General features: G+C 38.8%; 2 protein-coding genes and 1 pseudogene across 12 annotated transcripts in view; 2 read left to right on the top strand and 1 right to left on the bottom strand.

The window, feature by feature from the left end:
• The window catches only part of LOC145789023 (rRNA biogenesis protein RRP5-like), an 87554-nt gene extending 79555 nt beyond the window's left edge, over positions 1 to 7999 (top strand). For both annotated transcript variants that reach the window (XM_082898157.1, XM_082898159.1), the window contains exon 14: positions 7973 to 7999. The gene's annotated coding sequence lies outside the window, so the exon portion shown is untranslated. The remainder of the gene's footprint in view (positions 1 to 7972) is intronic.
• On the top strand, positions 2 to 10887 carry LOC145804413 (rRNA biogenesis protein RRP5-like; annotated as a pseudogene). Its single transcript, XR_014346084.1, has 8 exons — positions 2 to 120; positions 8199 to 8283; positions 8375 to 8551; positions 9387 to 9483; positions 9598 to 9753; positions 9873 to 10092; positions 10203 to 10288; positions 10423 to 10887. The product of XR_014346084.1 is annotated as an rRNA biogenesis protein RRP5-like (transcript).
• A 1488-nt stretch (positions 10888 to 12375) lies between these two features.
• The window catches only part of LOC114297125 (putative elongation factor TypA-like SVR3, chloroplastic), a 98217-nt gene continuing 88422 nt past the window's right edge, over positions 12376 to 22170 (bottom strand). For 6 of the 9 annotated variants that reach the window (XM_082898175.1, XM_082898174.1, XM_082898173.1 and 3 more), the window contains exons 5-8: positions 18324 to 18450; positions 18086 to 18202; positions 16116 to 16266; positions 13009 to 13233 (exon numbers count right to left, since the gene is read on the bottom strand). In XM_082898175.1, coding sequence (XP_082754301.1) covers positions 16198 to 16266; positions 18086 to 18202; positions 18324 to 18450 — 313 coding nt within the window. In that variant the 3' untranslated portion in view covers positions 13009 to 13233; positions 16116 to 16197. Of the gene's footprint in view, positions 12653 to 12783; positions 13234 to 16115; positions 16267 to 18085; positions 18203 to 18323; positions 18451 to 22170 lie in introns of those variants that run through there. The other 3 variants (XM_082898168.1, XM_082898169.1, XM_082898176.1) reach the window with 3 other exon arrangements.

Here is a 22170-nt window from a genome sequence, read left to right on the forward strand (position 1 = left end):
GGGATGCTTCATTATGCTTTCTCGGAAGCTCGATGCGAAAATCCTTCTCTCAAACTTGTCTGATGGCTATGTTGAAAATCTCGAAAAAGAATTCCCTATTGGGAAACTTGTTGTTGGCAAGTAAGTATTTCTAGTAGTACTACTTTCTGATAGATAGTTGTTAAGGAAATCTTTTGAGACACTTTGCATGCAGGGTGGCATCTGTGGAACCTTTGTCTAAGCGAGTTGAAGTCACCCTTAGGACATCAAATGCAAGCAAAACACAAAAAAGTGACATAAATGGTTTAAATAGTCTCCATGTTGGAGATATTGTTTCTGGCCAGATTAAGCGCATTGAATCATACGGTTTGTTTATCACAATTGATCATACAAACACGGTAATTTGGTATTTCTCTGCAAGTTCGTTCTTATGATATCCAGACTTGTAGTTTTGAACAAGAATAATTGGGTCTCAGTTTATTTATTGTAACATCTAGCCCATCAACTTCTGTCACTAAAATAATAAGCCAGTTTGTACAATCATCATATTTGTTTGATTTTACCAAACTTTGAATATAGGATGCGTTTTATGGGTAGGTGTGCCCCAACTCTTTTTAGGTTATGTAACACATGGTATTCTGCTCTGGCAGCAGACTGTATATTAGTTTGGGTTTATAATTGCATTCTTCTTCTGCCTAGGTTGGATTATGCCTTATTTCCGAGCTTGCTGATGATCATGTTGACAATATTGAAACTAAATATAGAGCAGGGGAGAGAGTTACTGTCATGACCCGAACCCGCCCCTATGGGTTGAGGCCATAACCGGCCAGTAATCTCAGATTACCTACGGCCTCCATTCCTTTAAGTCAAAACTCATCAGAGAAAAAGGGGCCAAACGGAAGCAATTTAAAACTTTGTTCATAGAGCTGTGCTTATATGCACACCATAACATTTCAGAATTTATATGCTAATAACTCACAACAGATTATGTACTAGTGCAAAACACTGTACATACAGGATCATACGAAAGTAAGTCAACCCAAGGTAACTATGTACATGTGAAGATTATTGTATTTTCTATTAGTTATTTAGGGTAGTTTAGTCTATTAGATTATTAGGGTTTATTTCATTTAGGTTATATATATTGTACTCAATGATTATTCAAAATATATGAAATAGATGTTCTTTGTTATCATGGTATCAGAGCGGGTTCTGAGTCAAACCTCTAGAAGCCCTTGAGTCAACGTCTTCTTCCCTGTGATCGTCTGGTTTGATTGAAGGCTTCTAGCGACCAACAGTTCTCTCACGAATGCCTCTGCCTGGCTTCGAGACCCGACTGCCCTGTCTCGCGCCTACCTCTTCTGTTCTGCTTCATGAATTTCATTCGTGGTTCTCTCAGTAATTTCGGCTCCAAGTCTTCGATGTCGTTCGCCATTCTTTCGTCAATCACAACTGCCTGACTCTGTTTTGATTTCTCTCTGGTCGTTCGTGGTTCTGGTCGCTGGGATTGGAACTCTCTCCTTCGCCCTTCCTCATCGTGATCTCTGGCTCACTGTATCTCTCTGACTGGTACTACTCTCTCTCTCTTCTCTTCGCACTTCGTCATCGTGGTCTCTGGTTCAGTGTTTATCTGTGTCTGGTACTATTTGTTATTTGCACTGGGTTGTTTGATTATAGCAATATGGCTGATGATAAATTGCAAGCCATCACGACTAAGTTGGATGGCACAAATTATTCTTATTGGTCTCATGTAATGAAAAATTTTATCATGGGTAAAGGTATGTGGAACTATGTTATTGGTGTAACTACTCGACCATTAGAATCCAAAGAAACTGAGGCTGATGTTGCTAAATGGGATAAGGAAAATGCACAAATTCTTACTTGGTTTCATAATTCAGTTCAAACCACTATTGGTATGAATTTCTCCTAGTATTTTACTTCTAAACAAGTTTGGGACTATTTGAAAACTATGTACCTTGAGTCTAACTTTGCAAAACAGTATGAACTTGAGATGTCCATTCGCAGTGCTAGTCGGAAAGATAAATCCATTCAGGAATTTTATAATGAGATGACTACTTATTGGGATCAGCTTACTCTAATGGAACCATCAGATTTGCAGTTACTTGACAGTTATACCAAGTATCAGGAGAAGCAACGTCTTGTTCAGTTTCTTATGGCCCTTCGTGATCAGTTTGAGCCACTTCGGGGCGCTATTCTTCATCGGTCCCCCTTGCCTTCTGTTGATGGTGCTGTCCGTGAGCTTATTGCAGAAGAAACTCGCTTTAAGGTGGCTCATGGTACTCCTCATTCCCAATCAGTTTTTGCCACTCCTCTGCTCTTGCCAACCCCACCATCTTCTTTATTTCAAGTTACTGGTAAGCCCAAGCCTCGGGTTTCTATGGATGAGTGCAGCTTCTGTCATCAGAAAGGTCATTGGAAACATGCTTGTCCTAAGCTGGTGCAGCCCAAAGGCTGTTCACCTGGTCCACCATCCTCTAAGCCGACATCTTCGGGATCTCGCTCATCTGCCGCCTTTTCTGCACCAGTTTTTGAGAATGGTCTATCTTCCAATATGCAGTCTATGTTTGAGCAGTTCAAGTCTTTCATGGTGGCCAATCCAGCTCTTTCGTCCCAGGCTTCCGCTATGACTACCACTCAATTAGGTTTGTCTGGTTCATCATCCTCAGGTAATATCCACACTTCGTGGATCTTTGATTCTGGTTGTTCACATCATATGACCCCTGTTGCATCTCTCCTTAGTAATTGTGTCTCCCCTCCTTCTCCTATCACTATTGAGCGTAGAGTTGGAGAACTATATATCTTGGACAGCTTACATGTTCCTTTAGATGTGTCTTCTACTGTATTGTCTTCTTTTTGTTTAAACAATAAGTCCTCTTTATTTTATATTTGGCATTCTAGGTTAGGTCATTTGTCGAGTGATCGTTTGAGGATGTTAGTTCAGTCTGGACATTTAGGCCATTTTCCCATTGCGATATTTCAGAGTGTCGTGGTTGTAAACTGGCTAAAATGTCTGCTCTTCCATTTAATAAAAGTAGTTCTATTTTATCTTCTCCTTTTCAATTGGTTCATACTGATGTTTGGGGTCCTTCCCCTATAGTTACTAAGGGAGGTTCGCAATATTATGTATCTTTTGTGGATGATTATAGTCGGTTTACATGGGTTTATTTGATGACACGAAAATCTGATATTTACAAAATATATTCTAATTTTCACTCCATGATTTGCACTCAATTTTCCACCACCATTAAAGTTCTTCGTTCTGATTTGGGAGGTGAGTATTACTTGTCTGAGTTTGAGGAGTTTTTAGCTACTCATGGTACTATTCATCAGTCTTCTTGTGTAGACACTCCTGCCCAAAATGGTCGCGCTGAGCGCAAACATCGCCATCTCCTTGATACAGCTCGTTCTTTGCTACTCTCATCCTTTGTCCCTTCTGTCTTTTAGGGAGAAGCTGTGTTCACTGCTGCATATCTTCTCAATCGGATGCCTACTCCTCTTCTCTCTGGCTCATCTCCGTATGAGCGTCTTCTTGGTGTTACTCCCAATTATTCTCTTCTTCGTGTTTTCGGTTCTACATGCTTTGTGCTCCTTCCTAAACGGGCGCGCTCTAAGCTTAGTCCTCGTTGTGTCCTATGTGTCTTTTTAGGGTATGGCATTAATCAGAAAGGTTATCGGTGCTATGATCCTGCCACCAAAAAGCTTTATGTGTCTAGGCATGTCACTTTTTTGGAAAAACTACCCTACTACACTATACCTTCCACCCATGTCCCTATTACCAAGGAGGAAGTGGTTCATATTGACCCATTTCCTTCTGATGTTTCTTCTGATGAGTTTGTTTCTGATCTTGAGATCTCTACCTTGCCTCCTTCTAGTACCTCTAATATCTCGGCAGCTCCTCCCTCTCCAGCTCCCGCTTCCCCTGCTCCTCTTCTTGTTTATCAGCGTCGCAAAGCACTTCTGAGTTCGTCTGTCTCTAGCTCTACTGTCCCTCCAGCTGTTTCTTTGGATCCCGCTCCTCCTGCACGTCGTTTTTCCACGCGTGATCGTCATGCTCCGAACTGGTATGGTTTTGGTAATACATGTTTTTCCCTTTCATATCAGTCTTTTCTTTCTTGTCTTCATACTTATTTTGAGCCTAGGTCCTACAAGGAAGCTTGTCATGATCCCAATTGGATTGCTGCCATGAATGACGAGTTAACTGCTTTAGCTAACACTCAGACTTGGGATTTGGTTCCATTACCTACTGGCAAGAATATTGTAGGCTCTAAATGGGTCTATAAGGTCAAAACCCTTTCTGATGGTTCTTTGGAACGATACAAGGCTCGTTTGGTTGCCCAGGGCTTTTCTCAGGAGTATGGGATTGATTACGATGAGACTTTTGCCCCCGTTGCCAAGATGACTACTGTTCGCACTCTTATCTCTGTTGCTGCTGCCTATCACTGGTCTTTGTTTCAACTTGATGTCAAAAATGCCTTTCTGAATGGGCATCTTGCAGAGGAAGTATATATGCGCCCTCCACCGGGTCTCTCACACCCTCCTGGTGTGGTTTGTCGTCTTCGCCGTGCTCTCTATGGTCTTAAGTAGTCTCCTCGTGCTTGGTATGAGCGATTTCACTCTGTTGCACTTCAGCTTGGGTTTTGCCCTAGTCATCATGACTGTGCTCTATTTGTTCGGCGTACTTCTGTTGGCCTTGTTCTTCTTCTCTTATATGTGGACGATATGATCATTACAGGCTCTGATTGAAATATTATTGAGGAGGTTAAGCATCAGTTGTTTCAGGAGTTCGAGATGAAAGATTTGGGGTCTCTTCGATATTTTCTTGGTATTGAGGTTGCTACTTCTCCTACTGGGTATCTTCTTTCTCAGACTAAATATGCCCGTGATATTCTTTCTCGTGCCAATCTCACTGATGATAAGATTGTCGACACTCCTCTTGAGTTGCATGCTAAGTTTTCTGCTTCTGATGGCGTTCCTCTTGAGGATCCCACTTTGTATCGTGAGTTGGTTGGGTGCCTTGTTTATCTCACCGTTACTCGTTCGGATATCTCCTATGCTGTGCACATTCTCAGTCAGTTTGTTTCTACTCCTCGCTCCACACTGGGCTGCCTTACTCCGTACTCTGCGTTACCTTCAGGGCACTTTGTTGCAATGTCTGCTGTTATCCGCCTCTTCGGACTTGACTCTCCGTGCCTACGCTGACGCTGATTGGGCTAGTGACATCTCTGATCGCAAATCCACTTCTGGTCTTTGTGTTTTCCTTGGTGATTCTCTCATATCTTGGAAAAGTAAGAAACAGTCTGTTGTAGCTCGTTCCACTGTTGAGGCTGAGTATCGTGCCATGGCTCATGCTACTTCTGAGATAGTCTGGCTTCGTTGGCTTCTCTCTGATATGGGCATCTCTCTTTCTGATCCGACTCCGTTGTATTGTGATAATCAGAGTGCTATTCAGATTGCTCATAATTCAGTCTTCCATGAGCGGACCAAGCATGTTGAAATCGATTGTCACTTTGTCCGACAACATCTTCAGGCTGGCACTATTTCTCTTCCTTTTGTTCCGTCCTCTCTTCAGTTGGCCGATTTTTTTACAAAGACTCATACTGTTGCTCGTTTTCGTTTTCTTCTTAGCAAACTTTCGATGCTTTCTGCGCTCGCATCCTCAGTTTGAGGGGGTGTGTGAAGATTATTGTATTTTCTATTAGTTATTTAGGGTAGTTTAGTCTATTAGATTATTAGGGTTTATTTCATTTAGGTTATATATATTGTACTCAATGATTATTCAAAATATATGAAATAGATGTTCTTTGTTATCAGTACAGACATATACGAAGACTTTGCCAACATAACTGCATAAAACAAAATGACAAAAGGCGAAGTCAGTCTCGTGCGTGAGACTTTTGGCTGACTCTTCAAAACTCTGACTGTTTCTCACAATTTCACCGGGGCTGATTTTGGACATCCCTTAGCTCACCTACATGTACATGAATGAGTATGAGCGAATGCCAGTGAATGATATCAAATAAGCAAGTTACATAAGCAATTATTGAAACAATACAGCGAACAGCCTTCGGCCCAATCATTCTTTTCAATCGGCCTTAGGCCCAATCATTCTTTTCAATCGACCTTAGGCCCAATCATTCTTTTCAATCAACGTGCAAAGCTTATATGGAAGTAACAATTGGACAATAGCATACTACAAATATCTTGTTAAGATATTACTCATAGTGATCGGTTGATTGGTTCGCCCTGGAACTCGACTCTACACATGCCATGAACATAGAAGGGTCATTAACAATTCAATCCGTACAAAATTCACATTTTTCCTCTTTAGGCTTCATTCTTATCCCTTTAACTCATTTACAATGCTTAACATATGCCTAAGAGTGCTTGCAAGTAAAAGAGAACGGAAAACAGAACATGGAATGCAAAAACAGAATTTCAGAAATCAGGGTCCCAGCTCGAGCGTGGACATCCCTGCTCGAGCGGACCCGTAAGGCCTGCAAAAGTACTGGTTGCATGAAAGATACGCTCGATCGCGCATTCTGGCGCTCGAGCGGAAGGCCTATCTACAATGCTACCTCGCTCGAGCGGACACCAAGTCTGCAAAAAGTGCTGGGAGGACGAAATTCACGCTCGAGCGGCCGTTTCCCCACTCGAGCGGTATTCAAACTTTCTGGAAATTCCAGAACTGTTCTTGGAGTTCAAATTCAATGTTCAAAGGTCTCAATTCATGATTTTTGGCTCAACTTCATATATTTATGTACTAACATGGTACAAGCATCAAAGCACATCATCATGGAGCTCAATTTCAAGAATTAAACACATGTATGTCTCAAATTGATACTAGACTCCCTTCCATCATACACATTCATGCATTCAAAGCTCCTATCTTCACAAATTGTACATGCATGTGATTTATTCCTCTCATTCTCAACTTAGTTAGTACAAAAGATGATTATAACATGAGCTTTAACCAAAATCTACATGAATCATGTGTTTCAAGCCCAAACATGCAAGTTCAAGGCAATTATCTACATGCATGCATATATAGTCTTCTAATTCAACTAGACCAACTCAAATCATGCTCTTGATCACCAACAAGTCTTGAGCTTACAAAATTACAAATTCAAACTTATGAATTCAAGGTCAATTACCTACCTAGAGGCCCAATTCTTCCAAGCTTTGGCAAATTCTTGGGTTTAATCCTCCAATTCTCCGAGTTCTTGCCCAAACCTTCAATCCCCTACTCTCTCTTCCTCTAACCGACCCTCTCTTCTCCTCTTTGAATTTGATCAGCCAAAAATGAGGATAGGGAGAGAGAGATTGAGTGTATAAAGCCCCCCCCCCCCCCACTCAACCATTATTTTAATATAAAACAATGGGCACTTAAATCATTAATTTTATCTAATTAATTTGGTCCAAATCAATTTCTAATTAAATTTCACCGTAGGCTCTAAAAATTATGCTAATCACAGTGGCGTAATCAATTTCGGGTTCTATGGCCGATAAGGCCCTATCAAACAGATATTCCTACGGTGAACAGATAGAAATTCAAAACCACATATTTTCACATAATGACACAATACTATATTAAACACCTAATCATACTCATATTAAGGACCAATTAACATATTACGGAGCAGGGGTATTACAGTTACATCAAAGGTTTTGAAGGTATACAATTGCATGTCAAGCTTTGCAAGCAGTATCATTGTTGTGTTATGATTGCTGAATGGTGATTATTGTAACCTCTTTCTAGACTCTGGAGAACATGTATCTTGATTCAAATGAATAATTTCTCTAAATATTATCTAAAACAGGAACAGCTGCTATGGAACTTCCGCCAGTTTGAGTAACTCTGTGGCTACAGAAGCTGTATTTTTTATTTTCTTCTGTTTTTCAAACTATTATCAGGATAGACAACGAATTTTCATATTTTATGAGCAATTATGACGTTCAAGCTCCTTCAAAGCAGAAGTATGATGATGCCATTGAGGAAAAAGATCACATGGTGGGTACTCAGTTAACAATGTTGCCAGATAGAGGCTCATTGGGGATGCAGAATTTGGACTTTGAATGTGAAAATGGGCAGCATCTTCTTCTTGCTGAAGTGGAAGCGAGGGCTTCTATTCTTCCATTTGAGGTCCCTCTCGATGATATAGAGAAATCAGACATGGTTAATGCTGCTTGTCAAAATATAGAGCACGTTGATGATGCTGATGCTGATGCTGATGCTGTAGATCAAAAGAATAAAAGCCAGGCAAAGAAGAAAGCCAATGAAGAGAGGTAATTTTTTTATTCACATATTTTCATGATTTTCTTATAAAAGGCTGTCTGTCTCAGTTTTCCTGTTAAGAATGGAAATTGTTCTGCTCAGGGAACGAGAAATTAGGGCTGCTGAAGAAAGGCTATTAGAGAAAGATATTCCAAGAAGTGCTGATGAATTTGAGAAAGTGGTTAGAATTTCCCCAAATAGCAGCTTTGTCTGGATAAAGTACATGGCATTTATGCTTTCTTTGGCTGATGTTGAGAAAGCCCGCTCAATTGCTGAGAGGTAATCATTTAGCTATATTATTAGTTTCCAGTTTGCTCTGGCAAAAACATATGGAGTGTTTTTTTTTTTTCTGCATTTGTATTTTTATTTTATTTTTAAAATCTTATTTGAAATTCTTGCTTCAAGCAAAACATTTTGTCCCTAAATGTGTCTTTTTATTGTTGTTATTCTCCTTATTATGATTTATTTTTTAACAGGAAATACTGAAAGTTATTAACAATGGGATCCGATCCACTGCCTGCTTTTATCAATGTTATAATAAGCATTTCTCCGGTAGTATGAAGAAAGAAAATATTCAAATTGAGCTGAGATAATTGAGACAAAGGCTTGTTTAATTTGAGTTGAAAAGTAAACGCTAAACCTTAAATTTTCAAAATAACGAGACTGATTTGTTGAGTGGATAGCCACATGGCACATAGGAGTGCATGGTCTTGTGTGTAAGCTTTTGTTTGTCAAGAAAAAGCGAGAATATCTGAACAGGATGTGAAAGTGGATTAGGGATCTTGGGCTTGAAGCAGAGAATTGACATTATTATGGGTCCTGAATTGCATTTCTGCTTTCTGGCCACGTGATGTCTTATTGTATTGATTTGTTCCTTTTTTTTTCTTTGTTTCTTTCTTCTTTGGTTTCATTTTTCTCTACATTCAAATTTTTTGGTTTTACCTTATATTCCCTTCATCAAATATGCTGTGGTTGAACTGACAAGCCATTTTTTGTGTCAGCAGTAGCTAGTTGCATCAAAAAAATAAAATAAATGCACATCCACAAATTGGCTTTTATGTTCATAATGTGTGTTAGTTTGCTTCTCACTCTATGTCTGTGTCGTATTCTTTAGGGCTTTGAAGACAATAAACATCCGAGAAGAATCTGAGAAGTTGAATGTATGGGTGGCTTATTTTAATTTAGAGAATGAATATGGATATCCTCCAGAGGTAAAATATATATACTATACATGTATATCCTTTTGCCTTGTTTCCAAAAAACTCTCACCATCAGTATCATTTCAATAGCTCTAGGAGTTTTCTTACTTTAGTTTTTCTCTTCAGGACGCCGCTTCAAAAATATTTGGAAGAGCATTGCAGTATTGTGATCCCAAAAAGGTGCATCTGGCACTGTTGGGAATGCATGAAAGGATTGAGCAACACAAGTTGGCTGACGAGCTTCTCAGCAAAATGAGCAAGAAGTTCAAGCATTCATGCAAGGTATTTTTATGATATAATAAACTAGAGTATTGTTATTGTTTTTTCCTCGAGCGGCGGAGCTATCAAATTAATCTACTAGACTTCACTATACGTTTTTTATTAATTTTTATTTTTTATAGGTTTGGCTAAGGCGGATTCAGTGGCTTTTGAATCAAAATCGGGATGAACTTCAGTCTATTGTAAAACGAGCTGTTGTATGCCTTCCCCATTAAGTTCCTCTCGCAAGCAGCTATTCTAGAGTTCAAATGTGGGGTTCCTGATAGAGGGCGATCCATGTTTGAGGGAATGCTTCGCGAGTACCCAAAGAGAACAGATTTGTGGAGCATTTATCTTGATCAAGTAAAAATCCTTTTCTTCTATTTCTGTTGTTTATTTTTAACAATGAATGATAAAAAAATATAGTTTGCTTTATGCATTAAAATTTGTCTTAAAAAAAAATTAACAAACAGGAAATTTGACTTGGTGATGTGGATGTGATTCGTGCATTATTTGAGAGGGCAACAAGTTTTTGAGCCTGCCACCTAAAAGGATGAAGGTGTGTGCAACTTAACTGGTTGGTTGTGTTTGTTTCTGTTTTTTTGTTTTTTTTCGTGCTCATGCTAAAGATTTAGTTTTTGAGACTTTCCTTGTCACATGAGTGAGTGAATAAGTGGTTTGTTGGAAATGCAGTTCTTATTCAAAAAGTATTTGGAGTATGAAAAGTCTGTAGGTGATGATGAAGAAAGGATTGAATCTGTTAAGAGGAAGGCGATGGAATATGTTGAGAGGTAGTCTTGCTTGATGAAGATGAAGATGAAGATGAAGATGAGGATGAGGATGAGGATGAGGATGAGGTTGAGGTTGAGGTTGTTTCGCATTTCAATGGGAATCATCCATTGGGTACAGTCCAAAGTATTATGACATCCGCTCGTTCGCTCACCCACTCAATATTTGCAATAGGAGGATGAGCAGCAGCAGCACGACAGTTAGAAATAGATGGCATAAATAACTAATAACCATCATCCTGTTTGTCTCATGATTGTGTATGCTTTTTGTTTCGGTGTCCTGAACAACACTTTACACTAGTGGGTGAGTATCACCCAATAAATGTCATGTTAAATCTATAAAATATACATTTTGATTTTGAATTAAAAATATAGTGTCTATTGCTTTAGTGGTAGAAGTATTGTTTATTAGACCAATGATTTTAGGTTCAAGCCCCTTTCACCACCTTAATATTTAATTTTATATTTCTCTAAGAAATATGGGACACATGGCATAAAAAGAAGGTTTGGACATCAAGTAACATGTTCACTTTATGGGTGTGTTTGGCAAGTTGGTTTTAGCCTTTTTTTTCTGGGTTAAAATTTACGAAAGGACAAAATATGCTAAAATAATTAATAAGACAATGTTAAAATTTATAATCAATTCACTTTTTCTCTTACAAACATCACATTCAACTACAAAAAAAATCTATTTTCTTAAACATAGATTTTTAGCTTACTAAAATAGTTAAAAATTAAAATAACCTACTAAAATAACAACTTTTCAAACACTCACTATATATAGTTGAATAAAAATGACACGGGTAACCATATTACTTGATGTGAAAATGATTTGGATCGGACACTTGAATTACAAGCCTCATTTGGAAAACCTTTTGTCAATTAAGACCCAGCACTGATTCAGTGCTCTAAAATGGTAGTACTAATGCCAGCTCATTAGAGCTGGCAATGCACGAAGAAATAAAACAAAAAACAAAAAACAAAGGCTAAACTATCACACCAGTGATGGAGTCCACATGGTGTCATATCATTAGTGGTGTATTAGTGGTATTGAATTAGTGGTCTGAAGCATTTTTCATTAAGAAGTTATTAAAGTTTCTTAATATTATATCCACACTCTAAATCCTTAGATTTTACAATGGAACATAGGAGGGAAGAACAAAGAGAAATATTTTGTGGAGATTTTGTGTAAACTCCCATACGAATAATGCATATATTATTTTTTCTCTCTATATCAGATGTATAGAGATTCTCTACCAATAGAGGCGGAGTTGTAATCTCCCAAAACTCAAACACTTCCCGAAAGATAATCTTTTAATTATCTTATTTACAAATCATGTGAATTATCAATAATCCATATGGACATTCCATGGGTAATGGGTCGAGTCAAAACCGACTCAATTTCTAACATCTTCCACTCGTCCACATCATTGGTTATATTTGCAACTATCATTTTGTCAATCTCTCATTCAATCTACTACTCATACAAAAAAATAAAGCGTCCGACTTAAGAAGGTGTAAAGGGAAGAGTGCAATATTAAGTTACCATGAACTAACCTTCACTCAAAATATCTAGTTCACACCCCAGATTCATTGGATCACACGAGGTCAGACATTTCAAAACCCCTCGTGAGTCATAGTTCATAAACATGCCTAACCTCAACACTATATATGTACTCATGATTATATAATGATCTCAAATCTGACACAATCGCTCGGTCTGACGACCTAAACCCGCCCCTATAGGTTTAACATTGTAACTGGCCAGTAATCCTGGGATTACCAAAGGCCTCTGAAACAGTTTAACAAAAAGCAAATACAATCATATAATGTCTATAGAGCTATGCAGACGTACATGGAACAAAAAATTTGAAACTTCTATTTACATATATGATATCATTGTCACATTAGCCTTACGTCATCTTATATACAGATAAATCAAAATGGGCCTTAGCCCAATAAACAGAGTGTATAAGAACTTGATTAGACTTAAACAAAATAAACAAAAGGCTTAAATGTAGTTCACAAATTTCGACCACTTGAAGCATTCCGGGAACCTCCTTGGGAGGCGCACAGGTTGGCTGACACAAAATAGTTCTAGGTAGCAACTTAGGTCTGATCACGCGCCTGATCACCTACATACATAAATAATACAATGAGTTAGAGCTTAGTGAATAACAACAGAGTAAAGGGTTTATGAATGATGTATAAAATAGATTCAGAAATCAGATTTCAGATCAGAACAAATTCAGATTCACATACTTACACAAATTTCTCAACCAGTTATACGTGGTACAACCATTAGCTAACAAATCACTTGGTTATAAAGACCCACATTCACTTGGGATGGTCATAAAGACCCACATTCACTTGAGATAGTCATAAAGACCCACGTGCAGATCATATAAGCAGTTATGCATAACCAGTTCCATGGATGGAACCCACTTGAAACCCTGGTTTTAGGTCACACATATCACATGAACACTTGATACTAAGGATGTTATGAATACATTGCTGAAAAACTGGACAGCCATTCATGATTCTCAAAATAGCATTTATAAAACAAATCATATCTTAGTTACGACAAAATGGATTTAAATCCAATACAGTTAAAGCCCTAGGCTTGTACAAAAGGAATACAACAAAATAAACAAAATGAAGCTTTTACTTCCAAGTCCTCCCAATCTATTTCCTTGCAGAGACATATAATCAGCACCTGAAAATAGTTTTCCCACATAGGGTGAGCCAAAACCCAGTAGAAATAATCCAACACAATATATAAATCTTAACAAAGATATAAGGGTGAAATATACAGGCAATGCTTGTGTCAAAACATTTTATATCTTTTTCCAAAAACCATGTAATGCCAGCTTTATACCAGAATTCATAAGTCACTTCCTTTACAATAGAAACAGGGCAGTGAATTACACTTTGGGAATCTCAAAACAATATCAACCTTTCACAGAAATTTCGTCTGCGAGAAACTGTAAATCGGCACCTATATAAACGTAGGCTGTACAAGCACTATTATTGTCATTTCATGAAAATTTCGTCCGCGGGATCGGCACCTATGTATATGTGATAACCCTGTTCCTTATTATGCTAATTGGTCCTTATCATGAATTTGATTATGTGAAAATATGTGGTTTTGAATTTCTATCTGTTCATCGTAGGAATATCTGTTTGATTATCTGCTTTGGAATTTAAATTGAAAGCCTTATCGGCCACAAAACCCGAAATTGACTACGCCATTGTGACTAGCGTGATTTTTAGAGCCTACGGTGAAATTTAATTAAAAATTGATTCGGATCAAAATAATTAGATTCAAAACGATTAATTAAGTGCTCAATTATTTAATATTGATAATTTGATTTAGTGGGGTTATATAAAGGGCCATATACAGTTAATTTCTCTCTTTTATTCAACTTGGCTGATTTAACTCTAAGAAAAGGAGAAAGGGTCGGCTTAGAGAGAGGGAGAGCTCACAATTGAAGTTTGATCTTGAAAGCTTGGAAATCTTGAAGATTACTCAAGAATTTGCTATAGATTGAAGGAATTGAACCTCTAGGTAAGCAAGTGAGCATGAATTCAAAAGTATAAGTTTGTAAATTGTGTATTCAAGCTAGTTGGGTAATCAAGAGTAAGAATTGAAATGAAATTGAGTTGATCATGTTGAATTGAAGGTCAATGTATGCATGCATGTGTGTAATTGCTTTGAATTTGCATGTTTGAGCACAAAATGTATGATCCATGTAAGATTTTAGTTGAAGCTCATGTTTTTGACCATCTCTTCATCATCTAAGTTGAGAACAAAAGTTGTGTTCCACATGCATGTACCATCCATGAGAATATGAGTTTGAAATACATGGAATTGTTATGATGGAAACAAGTTTGGTGTAATTTGGAACATGCATGTAGGTAATTCATGGAATTGAGCTTCATAATGTTGTAAATTGGTGTTTGTACCATGTTAGTACATGTAGATGTGGAGTTTGAGCCAAAATCATGTATTTAGAGCCTTTGAATTTCAAGTTTGAGCTCAAGAAAAAGTTCTGGAAAACCCAGAAAATTTGATGTCCGCTCGAGCGGGAGGACCGCCGCTTGAGCGTAAAATTTGGGCTTCCAGTATTTTTTTGCAGGCATGGTGTTCGCTCGAGCAGAGAAGTTCACGCTCGAGCAGGGAGCCATGTAGTGAGGCCTTCCGCTCGAGCGCCAGAATTCACGATCAAGCGTAAAAATGACATAACCAGCACTTTTGCAGGCCTCAGGGGTCCGCTCGAGCGGGGAAGTCCACGCTCGAGCAGGGACCCCTGTTTCTAAAATTTTGAAAGTGCATTATGTGTTTCGTTTCCCGTTCTCTTTCACTCCTAAGTACTCTTAGGCATGCATTAAGCATTGTAAATGAATTAAAGGGACAAGAATGAAGCCTAAAGAGGAATGTGTAAATTAAGAACGGATTGAATCGGTTGTGACCCATATGTGTTATGTGATGTGGGTCAAGCTCCAGGGCAAATCAACCAGCCGATCACTGTGAGTAATAGCTTAATAAAGATATTTGAAATATGTTGTTTGTCCAATTACTTACTTCTATGTAAGTCTTATAAGTCCATTAATTTGAATGGTGGACAATGCTTACTATGCCAAATGAATGGGCCAAATGCCAGTTTGATACAAATGAATGGATGGGCCAGAGGCTAGTTTGACATGAAAGTATGAATGAGCCAAATGCTAATTTGACATGAATGAATGAATGGGCCGAAGGCCAGTCTGACATGAATGAATGAATGGGCCAGAGGCCAGTATGATCTGAATGATAGAATGAGTGGGTCAGAGGCCAGTATGATCTGAATGAAAGAATGAATGGGCCAGAAGCCAGTCTGACATGAATGAAAGACAAATGGGCCAAAGGCCAGTTTGACATGAATGGATTGGGCCCGAGGCCGTCCGATGTGTTTGGAACCACAGTCACTTACTAGATAGAAATATGAATTGGGCCTAAGGCCGTCTAATGTATATATTGTTCCAATGTATCTTCTTTAATTGATATTATTCACTGGGCTTTCGCTCACGCTCATTCATGTGCTTGTAGGTGAGCCAAGAGAGGTCCAAACCCAGCCTCAATGAAGTTTGTGTGAAACAACCAAGGTTTTGAAGAGTCAACCCTCACGTCTCACGAACGAGACACGTCTTCGCCCTTTTGCTACCTTATGTCATTTTGTCATATTGGAGAGGACTTTGGATACGTTTGTATATAGTTTTGATTGATTGACTTAGACTTATATGATCCTGTATGTACAGAGCTTTGTGTTAGTACATATTTTGATGTGAGTTATTAATATATGTATATATATATGTATGGTTTGTCATGTGCCATGTAAGCACAACAACTCTATGGACAAAGTTTTAAATTGCTTCCGTTTGGCCCCCATTAACTCTGTTAAAATACGTTTGGTTTGGTTTGAGGCCGCAGGTAATCTTATGATTACTGGCCGGTTATATCCTTAACCCATGGGGTCGGGTTCGGGTCATGACAGTATATGCTGTGACTCTTATTTGTATTGTTCTGAACTCGCAGCATAGCTTATACTTAAAACTTACATGTTCTCTGTCAATATGGTAATATGCAAGGTACCCCTTCCACTAATAATGAATGTATCTGCAGTTTCACCATCTTCAACTTTCATGGCCAAATTTTCTCAAGCTCACGATAGAGACGATCTCTTAAGTTTCTACTAGTAACATACTTTCCCTGAGAGCAAACATTGAAAATAGCAAACTGTCAATGCCAGACCACAATGAGGAAATGCTTATTAACTGCAAATGTTGATAATACAACCTAAGTAAGGCACATGAAGCAGCTAGGTTCTTATTGCCACAGAGAGAAATAGAAGAGTTAAAAATTGAGAAAAATGAAGTAAAACATGATTAAAACACACATAAGGAATGGGAACCACCAAACCAGGAAGAAATAAGAAATTATATTAAAAGTTTAAAATAACCTACTGAAAAGGTTTGATAAATAAAATGGAACACACAAGAACTATAATGATTAGTCCAACTAAGGGAACAATTAAAGAATCTTGTAAAAAATGTCATGTATCATCTTCTCAAAAAAGGCTTCAAGACCATAGAGAAAAAGAAAAACCCACTAACTACATTTCCCATAATTTTTTCCTCGTCTTTTCCTAGCAGGTCTTTTTTTTTTTTTCTTCTCAAAAGTTCCCAATGAATTTTCCTGAAGGTTCTAGACATTTCTAAAATGTTTCCAGTGGTTTCCCCTAAAATTTTTAGGATGTTCCATTACATACAAAGGGGAAATAGTAAGAGAGTTTTGTACAGTCCTATGTAAAATTACATCAACGCTGTGTTTGGATCAAGCATTTGAGGGAGAACTGGTGAAGGGAAAGGAAAAAATAAGGGAAAGTGAATAATATAAACTAAATTTCTGGATTTGCTGTTTCTAGACGAGTCCCATAACTCTGTTTTGCTGGTTTTGCACCATATGCATTTCTGGATTGCATCAATATTTATTATGTAATTGTCAACTAACATCATAGTAGATGAGTGGCCCTCATGTTCTTTTTACAGTCATATTTTTTTTATTGTATATTTGATTTATTTTATGGATCCATTGTATTTTGCTTGATAATTCTAAATTTGTTAAGATTCTTTCTACTTTTCTTGAACCTCGATTGCAGTGTATTACCCTACATGGAGTCAACACATCATGACCAATCATACCAATTTGCTCCTAGACAAAGACCAAGAGAGAGACTTTGAACCATGATGGCTGTAGCATGTTTCAGCTCTAGCCTTGGCATGAATTGGAAAATTTGTTTTCTTGTGTCTATGCTGTCTAATTTTCCAAAATCTCAATCAAAGTACTTCTTTGAACTGCTGTAGCATTTGTTAAACGGATACGTATTAACAAGAAGTGTCCTTCTATCCAGAAAAAACTTTGTTCTCTATTAGTCACTAATAGATTTAGTTGCTTTAAAAATTAAGAAATCATGAGGCTTGAGCTTCACTCATGCAGAGATTCCAATAGCACGATTCAAGCATTCATGCTTTGTTATTCTTAGGACACTGATGCACACTGAAAAGTTCAGATCTAAAATAAATTTTATGAATTTGTAAATAATGTATTTGAGGATGAAACAGTATATAATGTATCAAGAATATCTTATATTGTTCATAACATGCAACAATACGCTTAAGGTACTGTTGCAAATTCTCTGGGCTTGTCGCATCATTATCAAGTAACATTACAAAAGATCCATCCAGAAACAGATGAACACGAGAATTTCAGATTTCCCAACTTGTTTTTGACAAAGGGACATGACCCATGAATTAGGAAGAAATCACATGAACACGAGAATCATGCAGCAAAGACTTACTAGTATCAATGGCTACAAACTTCGAGAATAAAATTGTTTTGATGATTCAATCAGTACTAAATTGTGAAACTAGGGAACAAATTTTCAAAGTCACAGTTTAATAACATACCTCTCCTGTTACCCAAAAAAAAAACAAAAAAAAAAAACAAACAAACAAACAAACCAACATACCTCACGGCCAACAAAAGGTGAAGTATTGATAGAAAAAGCCATTTTCACTGTAGGTTCTTCCACTTTAATGGCAGGTAGTGGCTTCCCAGAAATTTTGTCACCAATTGTCTCACCAATCTAAGAAAAATAAATCAGTTACCACAATTTCAACAAAGAAAATGATTGATACGAATATTCATCTTACAAGTACTGTTAGAGAGAAAAAAATTTGATCAATGCAAAACAAGTTTTTTTCTACCTGAATATCATCAATACCACAAACAGCACAGATATCACCAGCCTCCACAGCCTGTGCAGCAACCCTACTAAATTTCTCATACACAAAAAGTTCACTAACTCTTACATATCTGCATGTCTCATCCGTTCTTCAAAGATTCAAATTATTAAAATTATGAGTGAAGTTCTTTTTGTGTTCTTTTTTTACAGAAAATCTTCAGATTATAGAATGAAACTCATCTGAGCATGAAATTTCTTATCACAATCTCCAAAGAGTAGCTTACCTTGCCATCATTTCACAAGTCACAAATTCAAGAATAGCACATACAACTTAAACATCATAAGAGTCTTGGAAGAGACACACACTACATATGCATGTGTGTGTGTGTGTGTACTATGTATATTTGTAATGCAAAATCATACGTTGATATAACATGCATGAGAATCCGTGCAAAATAGTTTCATAGAGCATATCAGGTCAGGCAAGAGAAACATATGATATCATCCATTTTGGTTTCATAATATGAAACTATGACCTAATATCGAATAGGGAGATGGGTAAGACAAGAACTAGACCTCCTGTTGCAACAAAGATAATTACTCATCATCAACTTACACTTACTGCACCAAAAATTGGAAGTGCTCACTCATCACACCACTATGAAATACACCCCATTTATGTAACGTTAGTCCTGAATAGGACGAATTCCTAATTAGTATTTAACACATGTTTTCCATTTCTTTTTTTATTTAAATAAACATAAATTTTATATAGGATCTTTTCAATTGTTTGAGCCTTTGTATATCATTAATAAGGTCTCTCACTTATAGACCATTACTCCACCTAGCACAGCCACCTTGCACAACCCGGCCACATAACATGGCAAAAGTCCAGATAGGAACTTCAAGTGAAAGCCAAACAAGATAACAAGAGTGCGATTTCTTTAAGAGACATCATTTCAAGAAATTCAAATTAATGGAGAACAGTAATCTCATATAACAGTGATGATGATCAATGATTGTCATATTAAAGTAATCAGAATACACAACACAGTCAGCCCTTAATATGATAATTCTAAAAATTGAACAAATGCCATCAGGAACAGATGTTAGCTCCAAAGCAGTACACTCGCACATCCAATCCTCTCCGCAAAACACCAGCATGCAGGCGCCCAATGGCTATCTGTCCTTTATGTTCCTCGTACTCAATATTTGTCACCTAGAAGTCTGTCTAGAAGCAATCAACTATAGCATAATAATATGATATTGAAATTTGACAAGATAATACAAAAGAAAACTTCCTTCACTTAAGTTTGAAAATAGGCGATCGGGGGCCAAAAAAATCTGTAACAGTCCCGAGAAGGCCCGTGGAACACCTCCAACACCTCGGGAGAAACCAATATAAGTTGTGGAAACTTACGGAACTAGCGCGAGACTTCCGGTTTGAAAACTAGGTCAGAAAGGGTACTTTTTTCACACTTAAGCTTTGAAAACAGGCATCGGCGGCCGAAATCGTGTAACAATCACGAGAAGGCCCGGGGAACACCTCGAACATCTCAAGAGGAACCAATTTGAGCTGTGAAAACTTAACGAACAGGCACGGGACTCCTGATTTGAAAACTAGGTCGGAAAATACAGTTTTCTAACACTTAAGCTTGGAAGTAGGCCATCGGGGGGCCAAAATCATGTAACAGTTGCAAGAAAGGCCGGGAACACCTTAAACACCATGGGAGTGACCAACGTGAGCTATGAAAACTTACGGAACTAGCACGGGGACTCCCGGTTTGAAAACTAAGTTGGAAAGAGACACTTTTTCCACACTTAAGCTCGAAAATAGGACACCGGGGGGAGAGGGGCCAAAACCATGTCACAATCACGAGAAGGATCGGGAAATGCCCCAAACACCTCGGGAGGGTCCAAGGTAAGTTGCGGAGACTTACGGAACTAGCACGGGACTCTCGGTTTGAGAACAAAATCAAAAAATGCACTTTTTTCACACTTAAGCTCGAGAATAAGCCGTCGGGGGCCAAAGTCGTGTAACAGTCACGAGAAGGCCCGGGGAACACGTCAAACACCCCGAGAGGGACCGATGTAATTTGTGAAAACTTATGGAACTAGCACGGGACTCCCGGTTTGAAAACTAAGTCCGAAACGGCACTTTCCTCGCACCTAAGCTTGAAAATAGTCCATCGGGGGGCCAAAATCGTGTGAACGGGGAACACCTCGAACACCTAGGTCGGAAAATATACTTTTCTAACACTTAAGTTTGGAAGTAGGCCATCGGGCGGGCAAAATCATGTAACAGTCGCAAGAATGGCCGGGAACACCTCAAACACCACGGGAGTGATCAACGCGAGTTGTGAAAACTTACGGAACTAGCACGGGAGTCTCGGTTTGAGAACTAAATCAAAAAATGCACTTTTTTCACAATTAAGCTCGAAAATAAGCCGTTGGGGGCCAAAATCATGTAACAGTCACGAGAAGGCCCGGGGAACACGTCAAACACCCCGGGACGGACCAATGTAAGTTGTGAAAACTTACGAAACTAGCACGGGACTCCCAGTTTGAAAACTAAGTTCGAAACGGCACTTTCCTCGATCTTAAGGTTGAAAATAGTTCCTCGGGGGGCCAAAATCGTGTGACAGTCAAGAGAAGGTCCGGGGAACACCTCAAACACCTAGGGAGGGACCAACGTGAGCTGTGGAAACTTACAAAACTCGCATGGGACTCCCGGTTTGAAAACTAAGTCAAAAAATGCACATCCTAAACACTTAAGTTTGAAAATAGGCCATCGGGGGCCCCCAAAATCCTGTAACGGTCCCGAGAAGGCCCGTGGAACACCTCCAACACCTCGGGAGAAACCAATGTAAGTTGTGAAAATTTACGGAACTAGCGCGGGACTTCCGGTTTGAAAACTAAGTCGGAAAAGATACTCTTTTCACACTTAAGCTGGAGAATAGGCCTCGGCGGGCCGAAATCGTGTACCAATCACAAGAATGCCCGGGAAACACCTCGAACACCTCAGGAGGGACCAATTTGAGTTGTGAAAACTTAATGAACAGGCACGGGACTCCCGATTTGAATACTAGGTCGGAAAATACACTTTCTAACACTTAAGTTTGGAAGAAGGCCATCGGGCGGGCAAAATCATGTAACAGTCGCAAGAATGGCCGGGAACACCTCAAACACCATAGGAATGACCAACGCGAGTTGTGAAAACTTACGGAACTAGCACGGGACTCTCGATTTGAGAACTAAATAAAAAAATGAACTTTTTTCATACTTAAGCTGGAAAATAAGCCGTCGGGGGCCAAAATCGTGTAATAGTCACGAAAAGGCCCGGGGAACACGTCAAACACCCCGGAGGGGACCAATGTAAGTTGTGAAAACTTACGGAACTAGCAGGGGACTCCCGGTTTGAAAACGAAGTCCGAAACGGCACTTTTCTCGCACCTAAGCTTGAAAATAGTTCCTCGAGGGGCCAAAGTCGTGTGACAGTCAAAAGAAGGTTCGGGAAACACCTCAAACACCTAGGGAGGGACCAACGTGAGCTGTGGAAACTTATGGAGCTCGCATTGGACTCCCGGTTTGAAAACTAAGTCAAAAAATGTACATCCTAAACACTTAAGTTTGAAAATAGGCCATCGAGGGACCCCAAAATCCTGTAACAGTCCCGAGAAGGCCCGTGAAACACCTCCAACACCTCGGGAGAAACCAATGTAAGTTGTGGAAACTTACGGAACTAGCGAGGGACTTCCGGTTTGAAAACAAGGTCGGAAAAGGTACTCTTTTCACACTTAAGCCTGAGAATGGGCCTCGGCGGGCCGAAATCGTGTAACAATCACGAGAAGGCCCGGGGAACACCTCGA

Source organism: Camellia sinensis, chromosome 12 (assembly GCF_055761805.1).
Source record: "Camellia sinensis isolate YWXY chromosome 12, ASM5576180v1, whole genome shotgun sequence".
Lineage (NCBI taxonomy): Eukaryota > Viridiplantae > Streptophyta > Magnoliopsida > Ericales > Theaceae > Camellia > Camellia sinensis.